Genomic DNA, 18,316 nt, shown 5'->3' with positions numbered 1-18,316 from the left:
TTCCCCGGCTTCACACGCTGAGCGTGACGCCGTGCGGTGTGGGATGTCCCTTTGGGCGGCTGGGGTCAGCTGTCCCGGCCGCGTCCCCTCCCGGCTCCTTGTGCCCCCCAGCCCCCTCGCTGGTGGGGTGGGGTGAGGAGCGGCAAAGGCCTTGACTGTGTGTCAGCCCTGCTGGGCCACAGCTAGGACACCCCTGCGTGACCAGCACTGTTTTCAGCACAAAGCCAAAACACAGCCCCATGCTGGCTACTACGGAGAAAATTAACTCTATCCCAGCCAAAACCAGCACAGGTGGAAAAACCTAAAAGATAATATTCTTGCAGCATAAAGTGATGCTTTCTACAGTGCCTCATGTTCACTGTGAAGGATCCAGCTTATGCTCCAAACCAAATGTCTGCTCTATATTTAGTTCGGCAAATCAGTTGTAAATCAGTACATTTTGGTGGTTACCATGTGCACAGTCCCAGAGCAACAGTTTGGATCTATTGTAGCCGATTTCCAGCACAGAGAGAATGGCTGACATGTATGGCTGTAACACGGATTGCAACAGCTTTTAGCTGGCTGCTGATGTAGAAAAATGTTCAACATTCAGCTCTCCTGGCAAAGAACCCCAAGATTTATTAAAAAAAAAAAAAAGAAGAAAAAAAAAAAGGGATCCCAGGAGGTTCCTGGTTAAATCTCCTCAGAGGGGTAGTTGGCACATGCTGGCTTAGTGGACAGGTTGAGTGTCAAATCCCGGTGAGGACGTGGTTTAGAGGGACGTCAAAGGGAAGCGGCCTGCCGTCCCGGAGCACGAAAAGCTTAGGGAGTCACGGGTTTTGTTTTAATTACTCATTTTCATTGTTAGCGTGGAATAACATATTCCTGCCATGTCGCAACCAGTTTTGTCAGCTCTTGCGGGCTTTTAAACTTCGCACAAAGCAGGCCGAACTCGGGCAGGGCAGGGGACGTTTCGCTCCCCCGCTGAGCGTTCCACGGGCGGGCTTCGTCCAGCCGCGGAGTCCCCGCCCGCGGCACGGCACGGCACGGCACGGCACGGCACGGCGCGGCGACCCTTCGCACCTGGGAAGCCGCCCCCGCTCCCCGTCCGCTTCCGAGCCGCTGCGCTCCGAAGCGCGGCTGCCCCGCGGGGGCCGAGAGCACAGCGCCGCACGGAAAGCAGCCGCGTCTGCCCCCGCGCCGGGCCGGAGCCCCCGCGCCTTGGCAGAGGGCGGGGGGGGGGGGGCTCCCGCCGGGCCCGGCCGCCGGGGACGCGAACCCGGGGTCAGCCGCGGGCCGCCGGCGAGGCCGCCGCCTGTCGGGGAGGCGCCTGCGGCGGCGGCGGCGGCGCCGGGGGAGCGGGAGGGAGGGCGAAAGGCGGCCGCGGCGGGCTCGCCATCGCCGAAGTTGCGGGAGGCCGCCGAAGCCGGGCGGGTGAGGGAGGCGGGCCGCGCCACACAGGCGCAGAGGGGCGCGCCGAGCCCGCCCGGCCCCGGCCCCCGCCTCAGGCACCGCCGCCGCCGCTGACGGGCGGGGAGGGCCGGGGCGGGCGAGCCGCGGCGGCGGGCGAGGGGCGGCCACTTCAGCACCGCCCGCGCCCGCTGAGCGGCAGGACGGCAGCGCCGGCCCCCCGCGTCCCCTCGCCGCCGCCGCCGCGTCCCGCCGCCCCGAGGCCCCATGGCGAGGCCCCTGCCCCGGGCGCGCCTCGCCCCGCGCGGCCCGGCGCTGCTGCTGCTGCTGCTGCTGCTGCTGCCCGCCGCCGCCCCGGCCCCGGAGGGACCGTCGTGCCACGGCGCCTTCGACCTGTACTTCGTGCTGGACAAGTAAGGGGAGCGCGGGGGACGGGGACGGCGCCGCCGCCGCCGCCTTGCTCCGGGCGCGGCTTTTGTTCGGCCGCGCGCGCCCGCGGGCGCCGTCGCGGGGCTGAGGGGGCCGCGCGCGCCGGGGCAGCCGTTACGGGCTAACGGCCGCCCCGGGGTAACGGCCGCCCGCCGCCGCGGTGCGTGAGGAGCCGGGGGGCTCCGCGGGCGGGGCTCGGATAACGCCCGCGTTGAAGCGGGGAGCACGGGAGGCGCGCGGAAAGTTTTCGGCTCTGGCGGTGGCCTCGCTGCGGGGTGGCGGGGAGGGTCGGGGTGGGTTTGATATCCCCCCCCACCCCCGCGTCCGTGGAAATTCTTGGCGGGAAGGGGCTTTCAGCGCGGGCACATTTTCTGAGCGAACGAGCGCGGGTGGACATTTTTGAGGCAGCCCGAGCGCCCGGCAGCGTCCGCCGCCCCTCCCCCTCGCCAGCTGTTGATGGCCGTGTTGTTGTGGTGAAGTTTGTGCAGAACAGCTCGCCGTCAGCCCGCCCTCGGCGGGGGGAGCGGCGGGAGCGAGGGCTCGGCCGCGGTGGAGGAGCGATGCTGCCGGGCCCCACGGCGAGATTGTCGATGTGGTTTTCGCGGCGGGGTGCTGCTGAACGTATGCATTTTGCCGTGCCTTGACTCGGAAAATCGGGACGGCAACCGCATGCGAGTACCACCGTCAGCCGGGGTTGGTGGTGACTTCAGATAATTAGGAAAGCAAGTAGTCCCGCGTTGTCTAATTTCTCACTGAAATTGTCACCCTTCCTCGCCCAGTTTCCTTAAATATGGCCTACTAACGTGCTTTTGTTTTCTTTTCAGATCTGGGAGCGTAGCACAGAACTGGCATGAAATATTTGATTTCGTAAATCAGCTGACAGAAAGATTTGTGAGGTGCGTTTTGCTCCTTGTGACATCTGTAATACTGGGATATGTTGAAAAAACCCCCATGCTTTTGTAAGCTCAGTAGATACGTTTCACAGACATGTTAGGAGTTTGGCTTCTAGTGCCCAGATTGCTGGAAAATATCGGAAGCTTCTACTTCATTTTCTCATGTTTGGAGCTCAGTAAGAAGGGGGTAATATGCATCTTAAAATACTTAATCTCTAAAATTACTCTCAGATGTAATTTGATGATTTTTTGAAACTTTTTTTTCCATAAGCCACATGCCTCATTTCTGATGGAGCACTTCCTGTATATTGCTTTTAGAGATCTGTATAAAGAAGGCAGTCTGAATACATGTCTATATATATGTAAATACATGGTTCAGATCAAAAGGAAGGGACTGTTTTTCAACCTCAAACGTACAGGAGGTTTATGCCATGTTAAGATTATATTTGTTGTACATATATGTAATCAACTTTGTAACTGGCTAGCAGTATTGTCTGGCAGCTATTGCTGCCACAGAAATGGCTGTTGTAAATACTGGCTAACTGTACCCTGTAACAGCTGAGGATTACTGTGATGCAGCATTTTGCTTTAAGAAACAAAAAAACCCCCCAGAATAAAACAAAGGAATGCCCCCAAAGCCACAGACATAGATGTTGTGGCCATTTTTGCTAAGGAAAATGAAGAGCAGTGGGCAATTATGTCTTGGTTTGCTAATAAAGGGATACAATTAGGCTTACATAATTAAATATTGCTTACATTCATCTTGTAAAGAGCAGATCTTCTGTAAACCAAGTGGGTGACACAAGCTTTTGAAAGTTATTTTGTAAGCTCGAGAATTTAAAAAAAAAAATAAAAAGAGCCTGAGGATTCTGAAGCAGCACTTCTTTTCGGTGAATGGTAAAAAAATACATTTGCCCCCACTGAAAGGGTGGTGCTGGTTCAGTGTAAGTCTTACAGTTCGTCGTCTGTTGCAGCTAGGTGACCCTCCCTTTTGCAACAGTTGGTGTGTAGGGATCTGGCTTCCTTATCTGAAATAAAGCTATCGAGTTGGTGAGTTACTCCACTGACCTTTCACGCCAAAGAAGGATAAGTTATGGCGCAGAGCGAGGCAGTCTGGCCTACGAGCATCTCGCTCGGTGTCTGGGTGCTGAGGAGTCAGCCTTAGGTGGCACAGACCCTTCACAGCGTGACGGTTGTTGGGCTCTTGTGGGAACCTGAACAGTACATCTCCCCGTGTGTTTCCCTGATGGGGCTGGAGTGCCTCTGAAGGCTGATGAGGCTTTGTCCTGCCTTCAGGCCTCAGTACACTTTCAGAATAGGGCAGGGAGTCATTCGACCTTGCCCTTTCTTAAATTGAAAAGAGTAGGTGTGGGAAGAAGGCAAAGAACCAATTGGTAGCAGTTTCCTTCAGTCCTCACCTGAAGAATTAGTTCATAGCAGTGTGTCTGCTCTCCAGTTGGACTTGTCTGTAATGTGCACGTTTGCAGTAATAGTGCTGCATGCTGATTATTTCGGTTCTGAAAGGCCTGGGCCTGGCAGGGCTGTCAGGTCTAATAGGTGGGTTCGTAGGATCCTCCTCCATCGTCACAGTGTCTGAGTGCTTGGAGAGTGGAACAGAAATGGGATGTCTCGCGAACAGGACAGTTTTGTGGGTGTCCTAAAGACAAGTTAGCTAAATTGTAACTTTGAGGTTATTATGCAGAGAGTTGCATCTCAAATAGGGAACTCTCACGTTACTTGGACTAGGCGGTGATGTAATTACCAGAGAGTGGGATTGCAAGTACTTGTTTTTTGTTTGGCAACTGCTTGCAGCAGCTAAGAAGATTGATAATGCCGTGTTTTAGATTATAATTTAATTTAGAGCATCTCAGATTTTTGTATTCAGAGCCTTAACGGATAGACTTCAAGGCTGGATCTTAAATCCAAGATCTGTGCAGTTCTGTGCAAAGACTTGCCCAGTACTTACATTTCCATGTTGTCAATAATTTTAAGTTGCATCATTGATGTAAGTGAACTGAAAATGCATGATTATTCATCTTTACAAGTGTTATGTCTTTACTAACATTAATCAGATTAATTAATGCTGATACACATATACAGTGAATTATAAAATTACTGAATATATTGAAATTGCCATGAATAAAAATTAAAAGCAGATAGGAGAGATGTTGTTGCAGTTTACCTTAGGAAAGTTACTTTCTTGGGCTTCCAGAGCATCAGTTCTTGTGTGTTTTCCACAGGTAATTGGATATAATTCCTTGTAATCTTGTTGGAAGAGACAGGTGGGCTTCTTCAAAAAAAGACTGAATTCCTTCATAAAATCAATTCATACAGTATTGCTTTTTATAATGACGTTTCCCTGGATACTTTTACGGAAGTTGATCTTAAGTGTCACACCTCTATGTCACCAAAACAGAAACATACTCATTCTGAAAGAGTTTGTTGTGTTACTTTTTGAGAGATGAACCAGCGAGAAGGCACTGTTTCTTTGACTTTGATAATTTTATGACCAAAAAGCACAGTTTGAAATTCACGTTGTGTCAGGATCAACCTTTCAAAAGGGGAAACTGACTTTTGAATGTGTCCATGTTTAAAACCGTGGAGCAAGAGTGTACCCTGAGTCTCTGTCCCTGACTTATTTTTACGCCAGTGAGCGTGAAAATATAAAAGGATGTGTTACCTTCTGTACGTTGGTAGATCGCAACTGATGACATTCACTTTCAGCGGGGTCACATGAGACCTTAACTAAGCTTAGCATGTCTTGATCTGGAGTCTAGTCAGGGAAGAAGGAATAACAATTGTGCTACTTTATTCTCAAGCCATCTGGGTAAGGAGTAGATGGGCAGAAATACTTGAATTCCTCTCTCATTCTGGGTTTGTAGTTCAAAAGTATGCTCTTTGGAAGTTGGAGGATAAAGATGATACTAACGAAGCATGAATAAGTGAATGAAATGCTGTGCATCTGTAGGTTTCTCTTCATTTGTCTAAATGTATTTTTTTTTTCCCTCTTTCCCTTTTTTGAAAGCCCCAAGATGAGATTATCGTTTATCGTGTTTTCCACCCAGGCACACGTCATTATGCCATTAACTGGAGACAGGTTAGTGCACTGCTTTTTTAATTCTCCCTCTCCCTCCTCCCCTCCAAAGGCTCTTATTAAATCAGAGGAACAGTAACAGATACTGATCAATAACTGATACCTTTAAGTGGCGGCCAGTCATGAAGGCTCTGTGCAGAGCTGGATTTAATTTTGTGAACATATCAATGGATAGCCTAGTGAAAGAGGAAGGAGAATAACGATGGGAAATAAATTCTTGATGTGAACTCTGCCACTACTTTGCAGAGCAACTCCAGTAACGTTTTCATCTCTGCATGACTCTGCGTCTTCCTTGGCACAGCAGGAGAAATGATTCTTTTACTTTTGTAAAGCAACGTCTGTAGATAAGCCTTCAGTATTTTTTCATGTCTAGGTAAAGCATACAATGGTAAATTAATGTTTCCCATAATCTCATATAAGGTAGGTATTTCATTTTGTATTTTCAAATCACGACTTCAAAATCGGTTTTAGACAGTGGAGTTGGTCCCACTTGAAGGGTGTGAGATCTTTCTGGCACTGTGATGACATACGGATGTGCCTCAAATCTTCCTTTCAGTTGATGTTTTCAAAGGCAGTATAATTCAAGGCTGCCCACTCTGATTTCTAAAGCAAATAAGGATTAGCAGCTAGGATAGGTCAAGAATAGGTGGGGGGAAACAGAAGGAGAAAACCATGTAGAGAAGATACTGTTGCAAAATTAAGTACTAAAATCACAGGAACTGGGAAATGATACTGTGGAATCAGTGCTTTCAGCAGAGGGCAGTTGCACTGTTGTTGGAGTCCTTCAGTATCCTTTCAGCCTCGTCAAACACAACATGACGTCCTCTCTCCCTCCCTTCGGTCCAGAAGCTAACCACGCTGCTTAACTGTTTGGATTGTGAACATGTGGACAAACCATTTAGGAATCATTTTCATGAACGGTGGCAGGGTGGAAGTGAGGTAGTCCTTCCTTTCTGCTCCCTTTAGTAGAGTCAATACAAAATGTGGTCTGCTACAGTCAGTTAGTTTACTGTGTGGTGGTTTTTTTTTTTTTTTTTGAAATAACACATAACAGCAAGTATAAGACTTACTGAAGAGACCTGTCATTGGCAACAGATAAATGTGTCACGCTACAGAAATGTATGCTGACATCCTAGAAATAGGATGTCTAAAGACCCAATACTAAGCCCCTCCTCTTTTAGCGTTTAAAAAAAGTGGTCTGACTTGAGAACGGCCAAGCTTTCACTTCCCCCCACCCGGACTTGGATACTGGATCTGCTCTTTGTGGGGAGAGACAAGATTATAAGCCATTTTTCCAGATGGCTTGAGAGAGGTCAGGAGAGGACACTTAAGCCTGTTCTGAGGACTGCTGAAGTCAATGAGATCCTTTCTCTTGATTTCAATAGGCCCTTAATCCCTGTCAGTGGCCTATTCCTTATCAAGCACGGAGAGTCAGCACTGATATCATACAGACCACTTGGAACGCTCAGGCAGAACTCTGGAGCCCCGCCACGGGAACACAAGTGCCTTTTTCATTGCATGTCTGTGGCACACTTTAAGCCATGGAAAGAACCATGTTTTTCTCAGAAGCCTCGTTTAAAGCATAGGAAGAACCTTCTTGAGTTCTAGTGAGTTCCTTTGTGGGACTTTTCTTTAATGCAAGGTTTGCTGATGCTTTTATAAGTGTGGTAGGGGAAAGGAAATTACTACCCTTATCGTTTAGGAGGAATTATAAGGAGAATGAAGAAGGAGACATTAGTAACTGACGGTATGTACGTAGGTAAGAATGGATAGATAACAGTTGGAACAGCTGTCCTTTTAAATATTAACGAAGTCAACAGAGGAAAATGACTTAGAATGTCTAACTCCCGTTGTTCCAAACAGAAAATGAGGATGCTAAGTACAGTGCAGTTCTGGGGATGGGTGTGTATGTGTGTGTGATTATGGGATATTATGACCTTGGTTCTTTTATGTGCATTTTGGACTTGCAGGGTTGTTTTTCCCCTTGCTTACTTGCTAATTCGCAAATGTCAGGAAACCACAATTCATTCCCAGCAGTTGGTTCAAAGTAGGGAAGTATTTTTTGTTTTGAAAGCCTTAGGCTTCCAATTGTTTGCACAAAGTTCTTGCTGGTTTCTACTGCATAACAAAGCTGTGGATATAAGGAAACCCACACCATCACGCCGAAGCCCCCAGATTACCAAATATTTTGTGACCATGAACAGTGCTATGTGAGTAACTCTGGAAACAGAAGTCACTGTTAACCACAGCACACACAATGCTGTAATGCATACATAGAATAAAAAAACCACCCAGATGAAAGAGAGTTCTCACAATGGTTATATCCCATTTTAGAGATACACATTTCCCCTTTGACTTTTAGCTGGAAACCGTACGCTCAGTGGTAAACAAAGATTTGTGCATTCACATTTGGGGATCAGTTTTCCTACTAGTTTTGAAAAGCAAGTTGTTTGGAAAAGCGGATACACTCACGAATATCATCCAGATGGCACAATGTCATCTGTGTTCTCTTTCGGCCAACTGTATGCTGGCCAGCAGAACTTCAGGTTTCTGTAAACCTGCTTCCGCAGCATTTGACCCATGTCCATGGCCAGGACTAGCCCTGCTGACTCTGCTTAGGTGAAACTCCTGTTGGAGCTAAAGAAAGATTCTGTTAGTGAAGGTGGAAAAATAGGGCACTTAATTACCTGGTACATGACCAACTGCACCATACTGTGCTTGTCCATAGTCTGGTGGAGCACTGACTATTCCTTTATTGCACAGAGACATACAATCTAGCAAGACATTTATGCATTTTGAGCCTCGGTCGTGTGAACTAACCCTACGCTTTGGTTAAAGAAGCTTGCCAAAATAGAGCCATCTGCAGAGAGCATGTTCTGCTGAGGGTATAAAGTACAGCAAAGTCAGCCACTTACGTGTTTTCCATCTGGAGCCCATGCACGATGCCTAAAGTTTGAAGGAGAATAATTATTAGAATTGTACCGAGCCCTCTGTAGTATGAGAGAGGTGTAGAAAGCAGGAACCTCCTCCAAATCACGCATCTGAGGCGGCTGATGTGCAGGGTTTACTTTGACCAGTATGACAGCTCTGTTTTGTTAAAGAACACTTTTTTTTTCTCCCCTTCATCTCACTAACAAGTTTGTGTGTTTTCCTGTTATTGTACTTCCTTCTTAGCAGCAAAACCAAAGTACCTGTTTTGTTTGCCTTTATTTGCTAGAGATGAAGTACGTTGCCTTGCAGGCACATAGCCTCATTCCTGACGATAAATATATGCTCATTGGGAATCACATTTTCTCTGCCAGTGCTCATACTCGACACACTGAAAAACAATTCAAGATTCCAGTACTTCAATAGGTAGAATGCAACATGGAAAAGAAACATAAGATACTGTCCCCCATCCAGAAGAGCCAAGAACACCACTACTTAAGACTGCATAGATATTAATGGAGACTCAGCATTTCGTACAAGGCTAGCCCCTTGCCCAACTGAATCAGCACAACCTGAGGCTTATGTGGCAATTTCAGCTGGTTCTAACTTCCGCAGCACTAATGTACAAGCGCAAAATTTTGTCCCTAAAAAACCCCAGGGATTTGAATGGTTTTTAAGATTCGGTGCTCAAGCACGCTTTGCTTTCTAGCCTTTCTTTGTACATGTCGAGGATGCATTCATTTCCTTTAGGCAAATGATTGTCGCTCTCTGTTAGACGTTCTTACTCTCAAAGACAGTATCGCGTCTCTGAGAAACTAAGGGGCTTGTGCTTCGTAACTGGTCTGTAGATTTATCGTTGGTCCTCTCAAATGGGGGCGTGATGTACGTCCTGCTGCGGTAGAAGGAAGTACTACCTGTCTTCTACTGCCAGCGAGTGCTGGCTGCAGCCCCGTCTACGCCAGGAAACAAGGCAGTGCCTTAACAACATCACTAGTCCGACCGCTCGGCTGCTGACAACACTGTTTTTAGCGTTGTGTCAATTAAACTTACTTAAAGCAAGAGATAATACTAAACAGTGATGAAAACAGTACCTGTTGAGTTGCTTAAATAGAAGCTTGCAGCTTGGTGCAGCAGAGCTTACGCAGAGAAACCTCTCCTGTAAACTGGGGATAGTTCCCTTGGCGTAATTCGAACTCGGAAAGGCCAACAGTTATGTTTAGACCTGAAAGTAAATCTGAATTGTTGAGCGTGCTCAGGTAAGGAGAGGTTGCTACATTTTAATTTATGTTAAATCGATTTGTTTGGTTGTTTGCAACACTAGGCTGCTTTGTAATCTCTCTTTACTAAATGGTCTGTTAATTTTCAATTATAACTTTAGTTCTGCAGTGCCCTGCCTTGGATAGGCACTGAAGGTACAAGACAAGCTCAGTGTAGACTTTGGCCCGTGCAGGGAGCAGTATTTGCAAACAGGCCCGTATGCCTCACAGCAGCGTTGGCACAGCCTCCCTTACTGCAAACAAGCCCTCTGCAGCTGAGGTGTCTCATGCTGCTGCAAGGTCCTGCTCTCCGAGGTAGAGAAAAGCAGAGCAGAGTCTCCCAGAGAGGTAAGAGCAGTGGGCGCTGCTGAAGCTGCCCCCAGAACCTCTCATGACCTCAGCCGGGCTGGCGTTACGCCTGCAGCCCCTGTTCATGGACTAGCTAAAAAGAACCCACAGAGCAAAATGACCGAGAGCTTGTAGCCACAGTTGTGTTTGTCTGGCTGCTGCTGGAAGAATTATCCAAAGTAGTTACAAAGCTTAAGAGAGAGAACAGACAACGTAGCTATTAAAAATTAGATGTGCCTTTTATAAAAAACAGAGCAGTGATGCAGCGCATATGCTGAATGGGAAAGAGATACTAAATTTTTACTCAGTCAACCCAAACACAGACAGGCTGCAAGTCGCTGATTTTGTTTTGCTTTTTCCACCTCCCTCCCTTGTCCGACTTAAACCATGAAGCCAGCAGCCCTGCAGCCTTTATCACTGTTACTGAACTGTACTGTGGTAGTGTCCAGACACCCAGACTGAGGTCATGGCTCTGTTATTTCAGTACAGATGAGTTTTAAAAGCAGACCTTCTCTGTGGATTTTTGTGGCTACAAAAAATTATTACAGAAACTAGAGAAAAGAGAATTTTGAGAGCACTGGAGAGTAGGAATGAGGGCTTCAGAGTGCTATGGCTGCTTGACTAAAGAGAGTCCCGTTATCAGAACGATTCAGGCAGACAGGTACTCCTGCACCCACCCGCCAAACCGGCTGGGTGCGAGTTTTAGCATGATTGAACTAACCTCTCCTGCTGTCTGGTTGGGCTCATTTGCTGGGGCCCCAAGTCCTGCACCCACATTGGCCTTGTGACTTCCAGACCAGGACTCGCTCGTACCTGACCAACTCGGAGCATGGGTGGAGCTTGTTCACATCTGGCTGGGCCTATCTAGTACAGATGTGTCTCAAGGGAAAGAGATGGTGACCGATTAATGCAGCTAAAAAAGCTCGACGCTGCCAAAGATTTTCCTGGAGCCCCTTATAGAGAGAGGCCTGGAAACACCAGAGATTTCTGTGTGATCGGGTCACAAGACATTTTAGATAAATAAAACTGAACTGATTGTACAAAAGCTATTTTTGCAAAATGAAATCTGTTTCAGAAAACTGGGACTTCAGTTTCTGCTTGTTTCTTGGCAGCAGAACACTAATGCCTGTGATGTGCTGCCACTCATTTCTGGCAAGCACTAAGTATGTGGTTTATAATCTGTGTTCATACATAATCAGTTTCAAGTTTCTATAGATGCTGAATGTAAAATATTTGGATCAAACAGACTGTATTATCTTACATAACTTGTTCTCTTCCATATATTCAACGCCACATTTCTCTCTTCCCCCCCTCCCCCCGATTGTATCGGTTGATCCTGTGATTGGGAGCTTATTACAGCTATGGATCGTAGTTTGGAACAGAGCTTCTAAACATAGAGGAAGCCCATCAGTGGAACAAGTGACTAGTGGGTGGCATTCAGGCAGAGCGGCATATGCATTCTTTCTCATTTTGTTTACCCTGAGAAAAGCTTTCACGCATCCTGCAATGTATTTTCCCTTCATCTCCTCACCCCTGCTGGTTTCCTCTTTGTCACCTATATTTGTTACAGTGTTCTATATATTCCAGCCCAAATCTTGTCCCTACTTAGTTTTTACTTGTCCTTTCCTAGCACAACTTTCCATGGGCTTCACCGGAACTTTGCTTGCATAAGAATTAAGAACTTCCAGATTTGATTCTTTCAGTAAAGTGTCTCCGCCTTTTTTTCCCCACTCATACTGATTTCACTGGAAATAATTCCTTTCATGCTACCTACCATCTTCTCCAGTCTCACCATCATAAATTGAGCATCTTGCAGTCAAAGATGGATTTATTTAAAGGCCCATGAGAAATCATGGCACAACCTTGTCCTCCTGTTAAATATAAGTGAACTGTGACCTGTGTAAGTGTGGTGTCTTGCCAAAGGTCACATAGAAAGGTAGCGACAGCCAAAAATTTAAAAAACTATCCTTAATCCTAATCCCTTTCCTTGGATACAAGGTGTCTTGCAAATGCTGCAGTTGCCTATTGATAATTATTTTTTAAGGGATAAAGTTTTAATTATTGCAGTTCTGTCCTACCCCATTAAATACCTGCATATTGACATGGAAGATTTCTCTAGAAATAGAACTGCTGTTTTAGGGGATTTCTTTTCTTAATTGCAGTGTGATTGGAAATGAAATTGGTTTAATTGAGCAAAGTAGACTTAATATAAGAGAATTTCCACCGGGCTATTTAATGCTGAGGCTTTGCCACTTCTTTGCAATATCTGCTCCATCTGAAACACTTTATTTGACTCTAGGTCTTTGACTCGCTGAGGCATATTGTGTTATTTAGGTCTAAAATATCTGTTACCACAGTGCCGCTTGCGTTGTGAATACAAAATCTGCCTCCACATGGTATTTCAGCTAAATGCTGTATTTTACGGATTTTAATTTCAGATCTCCATTATGACAAATACTATTTTTTCCATCAATAAACTAACCCCTTTCCCCACTTCAAATCACCCTAACGGTCTTTTACCTTTTTGTTTTCAGAGAGAAAATCAAGAAAGGTCTTAAGGATTTGGAGGAGGTAAAACCAGCAGGTGACACATATATACATGAAGGATTAAAACAGGTAGGTTATACTCATCATCTTGCCATCAAAATATCCTCTGTTCTCACCCTTTGGATAACAGCAGCAACAACCTGTAACATAAATGGATCGATTGTACGCCTCAGTCTGTTACATTTGGATCTCTTTGGTTTCCTAAGCGGTCCCAAGATTGCCCAGATACTATGCAAATCCCATGCAGAAGATTAGCCATCATAGAAAATTGCCATATGGAGTTTCTTTGACTCGATCCTTCGCAGTAGAGAGCGGTTCTTTGTTGTGAATTTAACAGCTAACACAGCATACCAATTACATGGTAAATAGTCACACACAGCTTTGTAGGGCTGCGAGTCTAACAGTGCTTTCTAGAGCATGTGCTTGTGGAGAGTTTACTGCAGAGATCAGCATTTTCAAGACAAATGGTCTTAATTTTGCACTACCTTAATTATAGAGTTCCCAACTGCTTATGTTTTCTTGAGACGTACACTTAAAGTATACGTTGCGATTTTGCTCAAAGACTCACGTGCTTAAGGTGAGGGATAAGGTGAGGATCTAAGCTTTCACTGTTACGGATAGAAACTCAGTTTCCTTCTTTATGCCTATGGAGCCAAGTTTGTAATTGTAATCTGCAGGCTGAAAAGCTAGGCAAACAGAAGTTATTAATGTCGAAAAAATATATTTAGTTTTAAGCCGTTCTTTTTAGATCTTGGAACCTACTGACTGGCATTTGAAATCTAGAGGGGAGCAAAGGAAACCTTATGGTGGATCTAGAGAGGAGTGAGCTTCACAACTCAGAGAGTATCTGTCCTAAAAGAAGCAAGGGTTTCCAAGGGTTGACCAGTTAGTGACCCCAGCACTTCAGAGACGGGCTCACTGGTGACTGGAAAACACCGATGAATTATTTCCTTGTTAGTAGTGAGTTAAAGGGAGGCAGAGGATTGTCATGAGAGATGGGTTTGAAGGTGAGGCTGAGTGTTGTTTCAGATGCTCTATTCACGTAGAACATACGTTTTGGTTAAAAGTTCAGGTGTAATTTTAGGCTGGATAAATATTTTTTGTTTTCAGGCCAACATGCAAATTGCGAAGCAAGGAGCCTCAAGGTTTTCTAGTATTATCATTGCATTGACAGATGGCAAGCTAGATGGTCGGATTCCCTTGCATGCAGAGAAAGAGGTGAGCGCTAAGTGAAAATGCATGTTATATTCTGAAGAGTTTGGGTGTTGCCTGTTGAATGAAAAAATGCTTATTCCTCTGTTCTATTCTGGAACAGGCAAAGAAATCCAGAGAGCTGGGAGCTAGAGTTTACTGTGTTGGCGTCCTTGATTTTGTACAAGAACAGGTAAAAACGTTACTATTTTAGATTAGTAGGCAGTACCTTGTCACAGGGTTTTACACAGTTAAGTAATACAGAAGTTAATTTTACTTACATTCGGCAGTATAATGTCTTCTCTGGCTGAGGAAGCAGACACCAAGATGTGTGCACAGACATAAATAGAATGCGTGGGTGTCACTTTCATTGCCGAGAAGACCTGTCAGAAATACACTTGCTCAATGGTAGCTACCAGGAGGAAAGGATGCAGGCAAAACCCCTTTCATTAAGATGGCAACCAGATCAGGCTACAGGTCGCATGAACAGAGTAGCTACAGACAAGCTTCAAGCAGCGTGTATAACAGCCTTGGGATAAGAAAAAGAAAGAAGGATCCATGTCCTTCATTGACTGAAAGCTCTTCCAGAGTTGCTATGTCCTCATGAAGCCTGCAGCTACTCTTGTACCATGAAAGTGACTTAAATGGAGAAGTATACAAAAGACTCTTTACCATAGAAGGCACATAGAAAGGCTTTTTAATGGAAGGCAGAGCAAACAGGGAACGTAATTCTGGGAAGAGTTATGAAATCACTGCCAAGATACAGGTCCTAAAAGGTTTCTTTAATGCGGTGGTTTGACAGGATGGCTAGCCACTATACCATTTTGTTAGCTGCAGTAGGTTGTAGTAAGTCCTCCCATTTAGGCAAGTCATAGTTAGCTGTGAGGGAACTCAACATTTTTCTTCTCTTTGCAGAGTTGATGGGAATTGTTTTTAGACATCCATTTACATTTTAAGGGTGAAAAGCAGTGTGACGAATTTAGTTTGCCAAATGATTCACGTGTTTGCATGCGTTTTCTCTCCAAAGCTTGAAAAAATTGCTGACACAAAAGAGCAAGTCTTCCCTGTCACTGGAGGATTCCAAGCACTTAAGGGGATAATCAATTCTGTGAGTATCAGGCAATAAGCTTAACATTTCCTCAAGATGACAGCATACTCTCCAGTCCCACTTACTTTTCCAGGCAGAATTGGTTCCTAAATCAGTAATTGCAATATATTAATTTCTCTCCTCCTTATCTTAGAGATGCAGTTCTGTAAATTAACATTGCCTGCCAGTCATTGTAATTATTCACGCTCAGACCTTGTGTGGAGTTTGAGGACTCTAAACAAGTGCAGTGAGTTTGAGGGGGATGCATTGAGGAAAGGCTGCTATAGGTTTAGTCTGAAAAAAATTGAGACTGTTTCTCCAGGAGAGTTGAGAACAACTGCTTAAAATCATTAGGAATGAGTGCAATGTAGGAATTGCCCAAATCTTCGTATACAGAGAAGCATTCTAAAGACATAATTCAGCCTTGAATTTAACCACCTGTTTTCCCAGTAAGTGATAAGACGTTCAGTTCCTCTTTTTCAGCATGCCATGAGAAACTTCCATCAGTGAGATGAGGCCATTGAACTGATTACCCTGATTTGCAAGAAGGGATCAAATCAAGAGGAACATTTTGGTTGTGATCAGTGGCTTGACAGTATTTTAGCCATGTGTCAAGAAGACATCTTTGGTTGTGGGGACCTAATTTATTTGCCTCATTGTAAACTAAAGGCTATGTGTTTTATGCAAGGTTAACAGTGCTGCTGCTGCTTTTAGGCAGCACAATGGAAAAAAGCTTACTGTCAAAAGTCAAGTCAAAACCAATAATGAAATCCTTTTCCTGAGAGAGATCCCACTATAATTCATTTCCCTTTCCTTTTTTTTTTTTTTGTTTTAAAAGAGAGTATACTACTCACATACAGGATATTACGCAGTCACGAATTCATCACTTCTCTTGAATAGTGTGGTTTTTTTGTGGAAGTTAGTGTCATAACGAAGCAACTTATTTTCCTCCTTGTTGCTTAAAATAAATGTAATTTCAGAATCTTCCTTGCACATTCTAAAGAGATACAATCAACCTTTTCATGCACTGACATTTATTTTCCTGAAAAGATAGGACACCCCACATGGTACTGCTTTTTAAAAATTTCATTCTATGCCATTTTAAAGACTTAGAAGAATCAGTTATTCTGCTAGTGCAAAGCGATGCAACATGGAAGCCACTAGTGATAGACTTATTTGTAAGAGCTGAATGTTTAATCCCAGTTGATTACATTAAGTTTCCAAGGATACTGCATGTCAAAATATGTATATCAAGATAGAACTAGATAAAGGACTAAAGGCATTTGTGTTCGGAGTTCCCCCTCCAAAAGGGTCACTGACCTGCAGATTGGACCCTTCGAAGCAGTCAGGTTTCTCCACTCTTCTTACTCTTTGAGGAAGCAGCAGGAGCACGATTGCTTGAGGTTTCTGAAGAGCTCAGCTCGAGGAGTCTGTAGGTCAAACACGCGGAAGATTGGCATAACCTGTAGGTTGTCCCCTTATCCCCCGTACTCAGCCAGGGTATTTCTGGGCAGTCTCTGGCTAGTAGCAGTGCCGGTCTGCCTCTTCTTTACCTCCCAGGAGATTTCAAGCACCTTCACTGTTTTGCGGACAGAGCGAGGGAAGCTTTTCTGATAAGATTTGGTAGAAGGTGTTTGCACAAGCCTCAGTCCAGCTTCTTCTGGCACTCGAGAAAAACCCAAGTGTAAAAATCCCAGATTTGTGCATATCATAGCTGTAGTGCAAGAAAAGATGCGCATAATGGCAGCACCTTGTATTAAGATAACAGCTTAGCACTCACAGGGACTGTACAGAAAAAACAAACTTCATGTACACTGTCTTCTACAGCTTAAATACATTGTCTGCTCCTGTAACCTGTGATTGAACTCCCGAATTTTTTTAGGGTTTTATTTAACAGACTGCAGCTGGAATAGACATTTCAACACTTGGCTTACTGCACATTTCTGTCCATATAAAGACTCTTACGTTGTGGCTGTTGGGGCACTGGAAAATGTTTTTGCTAATAAATAAAGGAGCATGAGAAGGCCTGTCTGATAGGAAGCATATAAACTGACTTCAGTCTTACGTGCATCAGTCTCATTTGTTAGGATAAAGAATCAAACAAAAACAGTTAGTGCTAGCAATTGATAGCTCCTGAGAGCTTTTAGAGGCTTGACTGTTCTTTACAGCTTTCTGAAAAGCACTGAATCTCACCGGAGTTTCATTTAGCTCTCAAGGCATTTGAAACTCTCCTTTTCTCTTCCCTAGTAAGCACATTAAAGATATTGTTGGAAGCAGCGGGAGAGTGATACCCGGCCAGCATCCCTGTTTTACCCCAGAGCCTGGATGAAAGTATCCATAGATAGTTGTGTGGTTTTGTGTCTGTGCATTTTTTTTTTTTTAATGCGTGTGTGGTGGCTGTATTAACATGATTTTTTGGTATGCTGTAGTTCGAACTCAATTTTCTTTGAAGGGGTTTTGACTGATTGTGACAATTCATTCTTATTGCATTATAAAATTGATAAGCACATCTAATGGAACATGAAATAGTCACCATTTTCCTTTTTATTCACAATTATAAGTCCATTTCAGTTTGCAAGCTAGCTAGAGAATGCAGGCTCAAAGAGACACTCTGTCATAAAAGGGAAAGCTAATTTCAAAACAGATGAAAATGAAATACCCACATCACAAACATGCAGAAGTATTGCTCAAAGTGTGGTGTCAAAGGTGCAGTTGTGAAACCCTTCATGAATGTTGTTGAACACTTCTTGTTTAGAAAAAATATACTGTTTATAGAAATGGCAGCGACCCAGTAATTAAAACCCTCTAGCAAAACTACGACACAAAACTGTTCCGTAGGAATGATCAGAGGAGCTGCTCAAAGCCTCTACTACATTTGTCTCTACCTGACTCAGCTATGAAATTTTTTGGCTGATGCATTGTTATACTTGTAGCAAATTCCAGGAGAGCTGAGCAGTTAATCTTCATTCGTTGACGGAAAAAAGAAAAAGTGATGAGCTTTATCATAGAGTATCCATTACTACCTGCTTCTGCAGTTGTTTGAGGTCTCAGCAATTACTCCAATGTATTTTTTCCGGACAGATAAACAAAATATATTTAATCATGGCCAGTGACTAACATTCAAGACAGGTGAGATTAGCATTTAAAGAAAACC

General features: G+C 44.8%; 1 protein-coding gene across 3 annotated transcripts in view; it reads left to right on the top strand.

The window, feature by feature from the left end:
• Positions 1-998: 998 nt before the first annotated feature.
• Positions 999-18,316, top strand: part of ANTXR2 (ANTXR cell adhesion molecule 2) — a 123,087-nt gene continuing 105,769 nt past the window's right edge. The window contains exons 1-7 of one of the 3 annotated variants that reach the window (XM_072861277.1): positions 999-1,802; positions 2,643-2,714; positions 5,737-5,808; positions 12,872-12,953; positions 13,995-14,102; positions 14,200-14,268; positions 15,103-15,183. In XM_072861277.1, coding sequence (XP_072717378.1) covers positions 1,657-1,802; positions 2,643-2,714; positions 5,737-5,808; positions 12,872-12,953; positions 13,995-14,102; positions 14,200-14,268; positions 15,103-15,183 — 630 coding nt within the window. In that variant the 5' untranslated portion in view covers positions 999-1,656. The remainder of the gene's footprint in view (positions 1,803-2,642; positions 2,715-5,736; positions 5,809-12,871; positions 12,954-13,994; positions 14,103-14,199; positions 14,269-15,102; positions 15,184-18,316) is intronic. The other 2 variants (XM_072861275.1, XM_072861276.1) reach the window with 2 other exon arrangements.

The sequence above is a fragment of the Ciconia boyciana genome, chromosome 5, assembly GCF_034638445.1.
Source record: "Ciconia boyciana chromosome 5, ASM3463844v1, whole genome shotgun sequence".
Lineage (NCBI taxonomy): Eukaryota > Metazoa > Chordata > Aves > Ciconiiformes > Ciconiidae > Ciconia > Ciconia boyciana.
The sequence above is the reverse complement of the archived record's forward strand: the minus strand, read 5'-3'. Positions and strand labels throughout refer to the sequence as shown.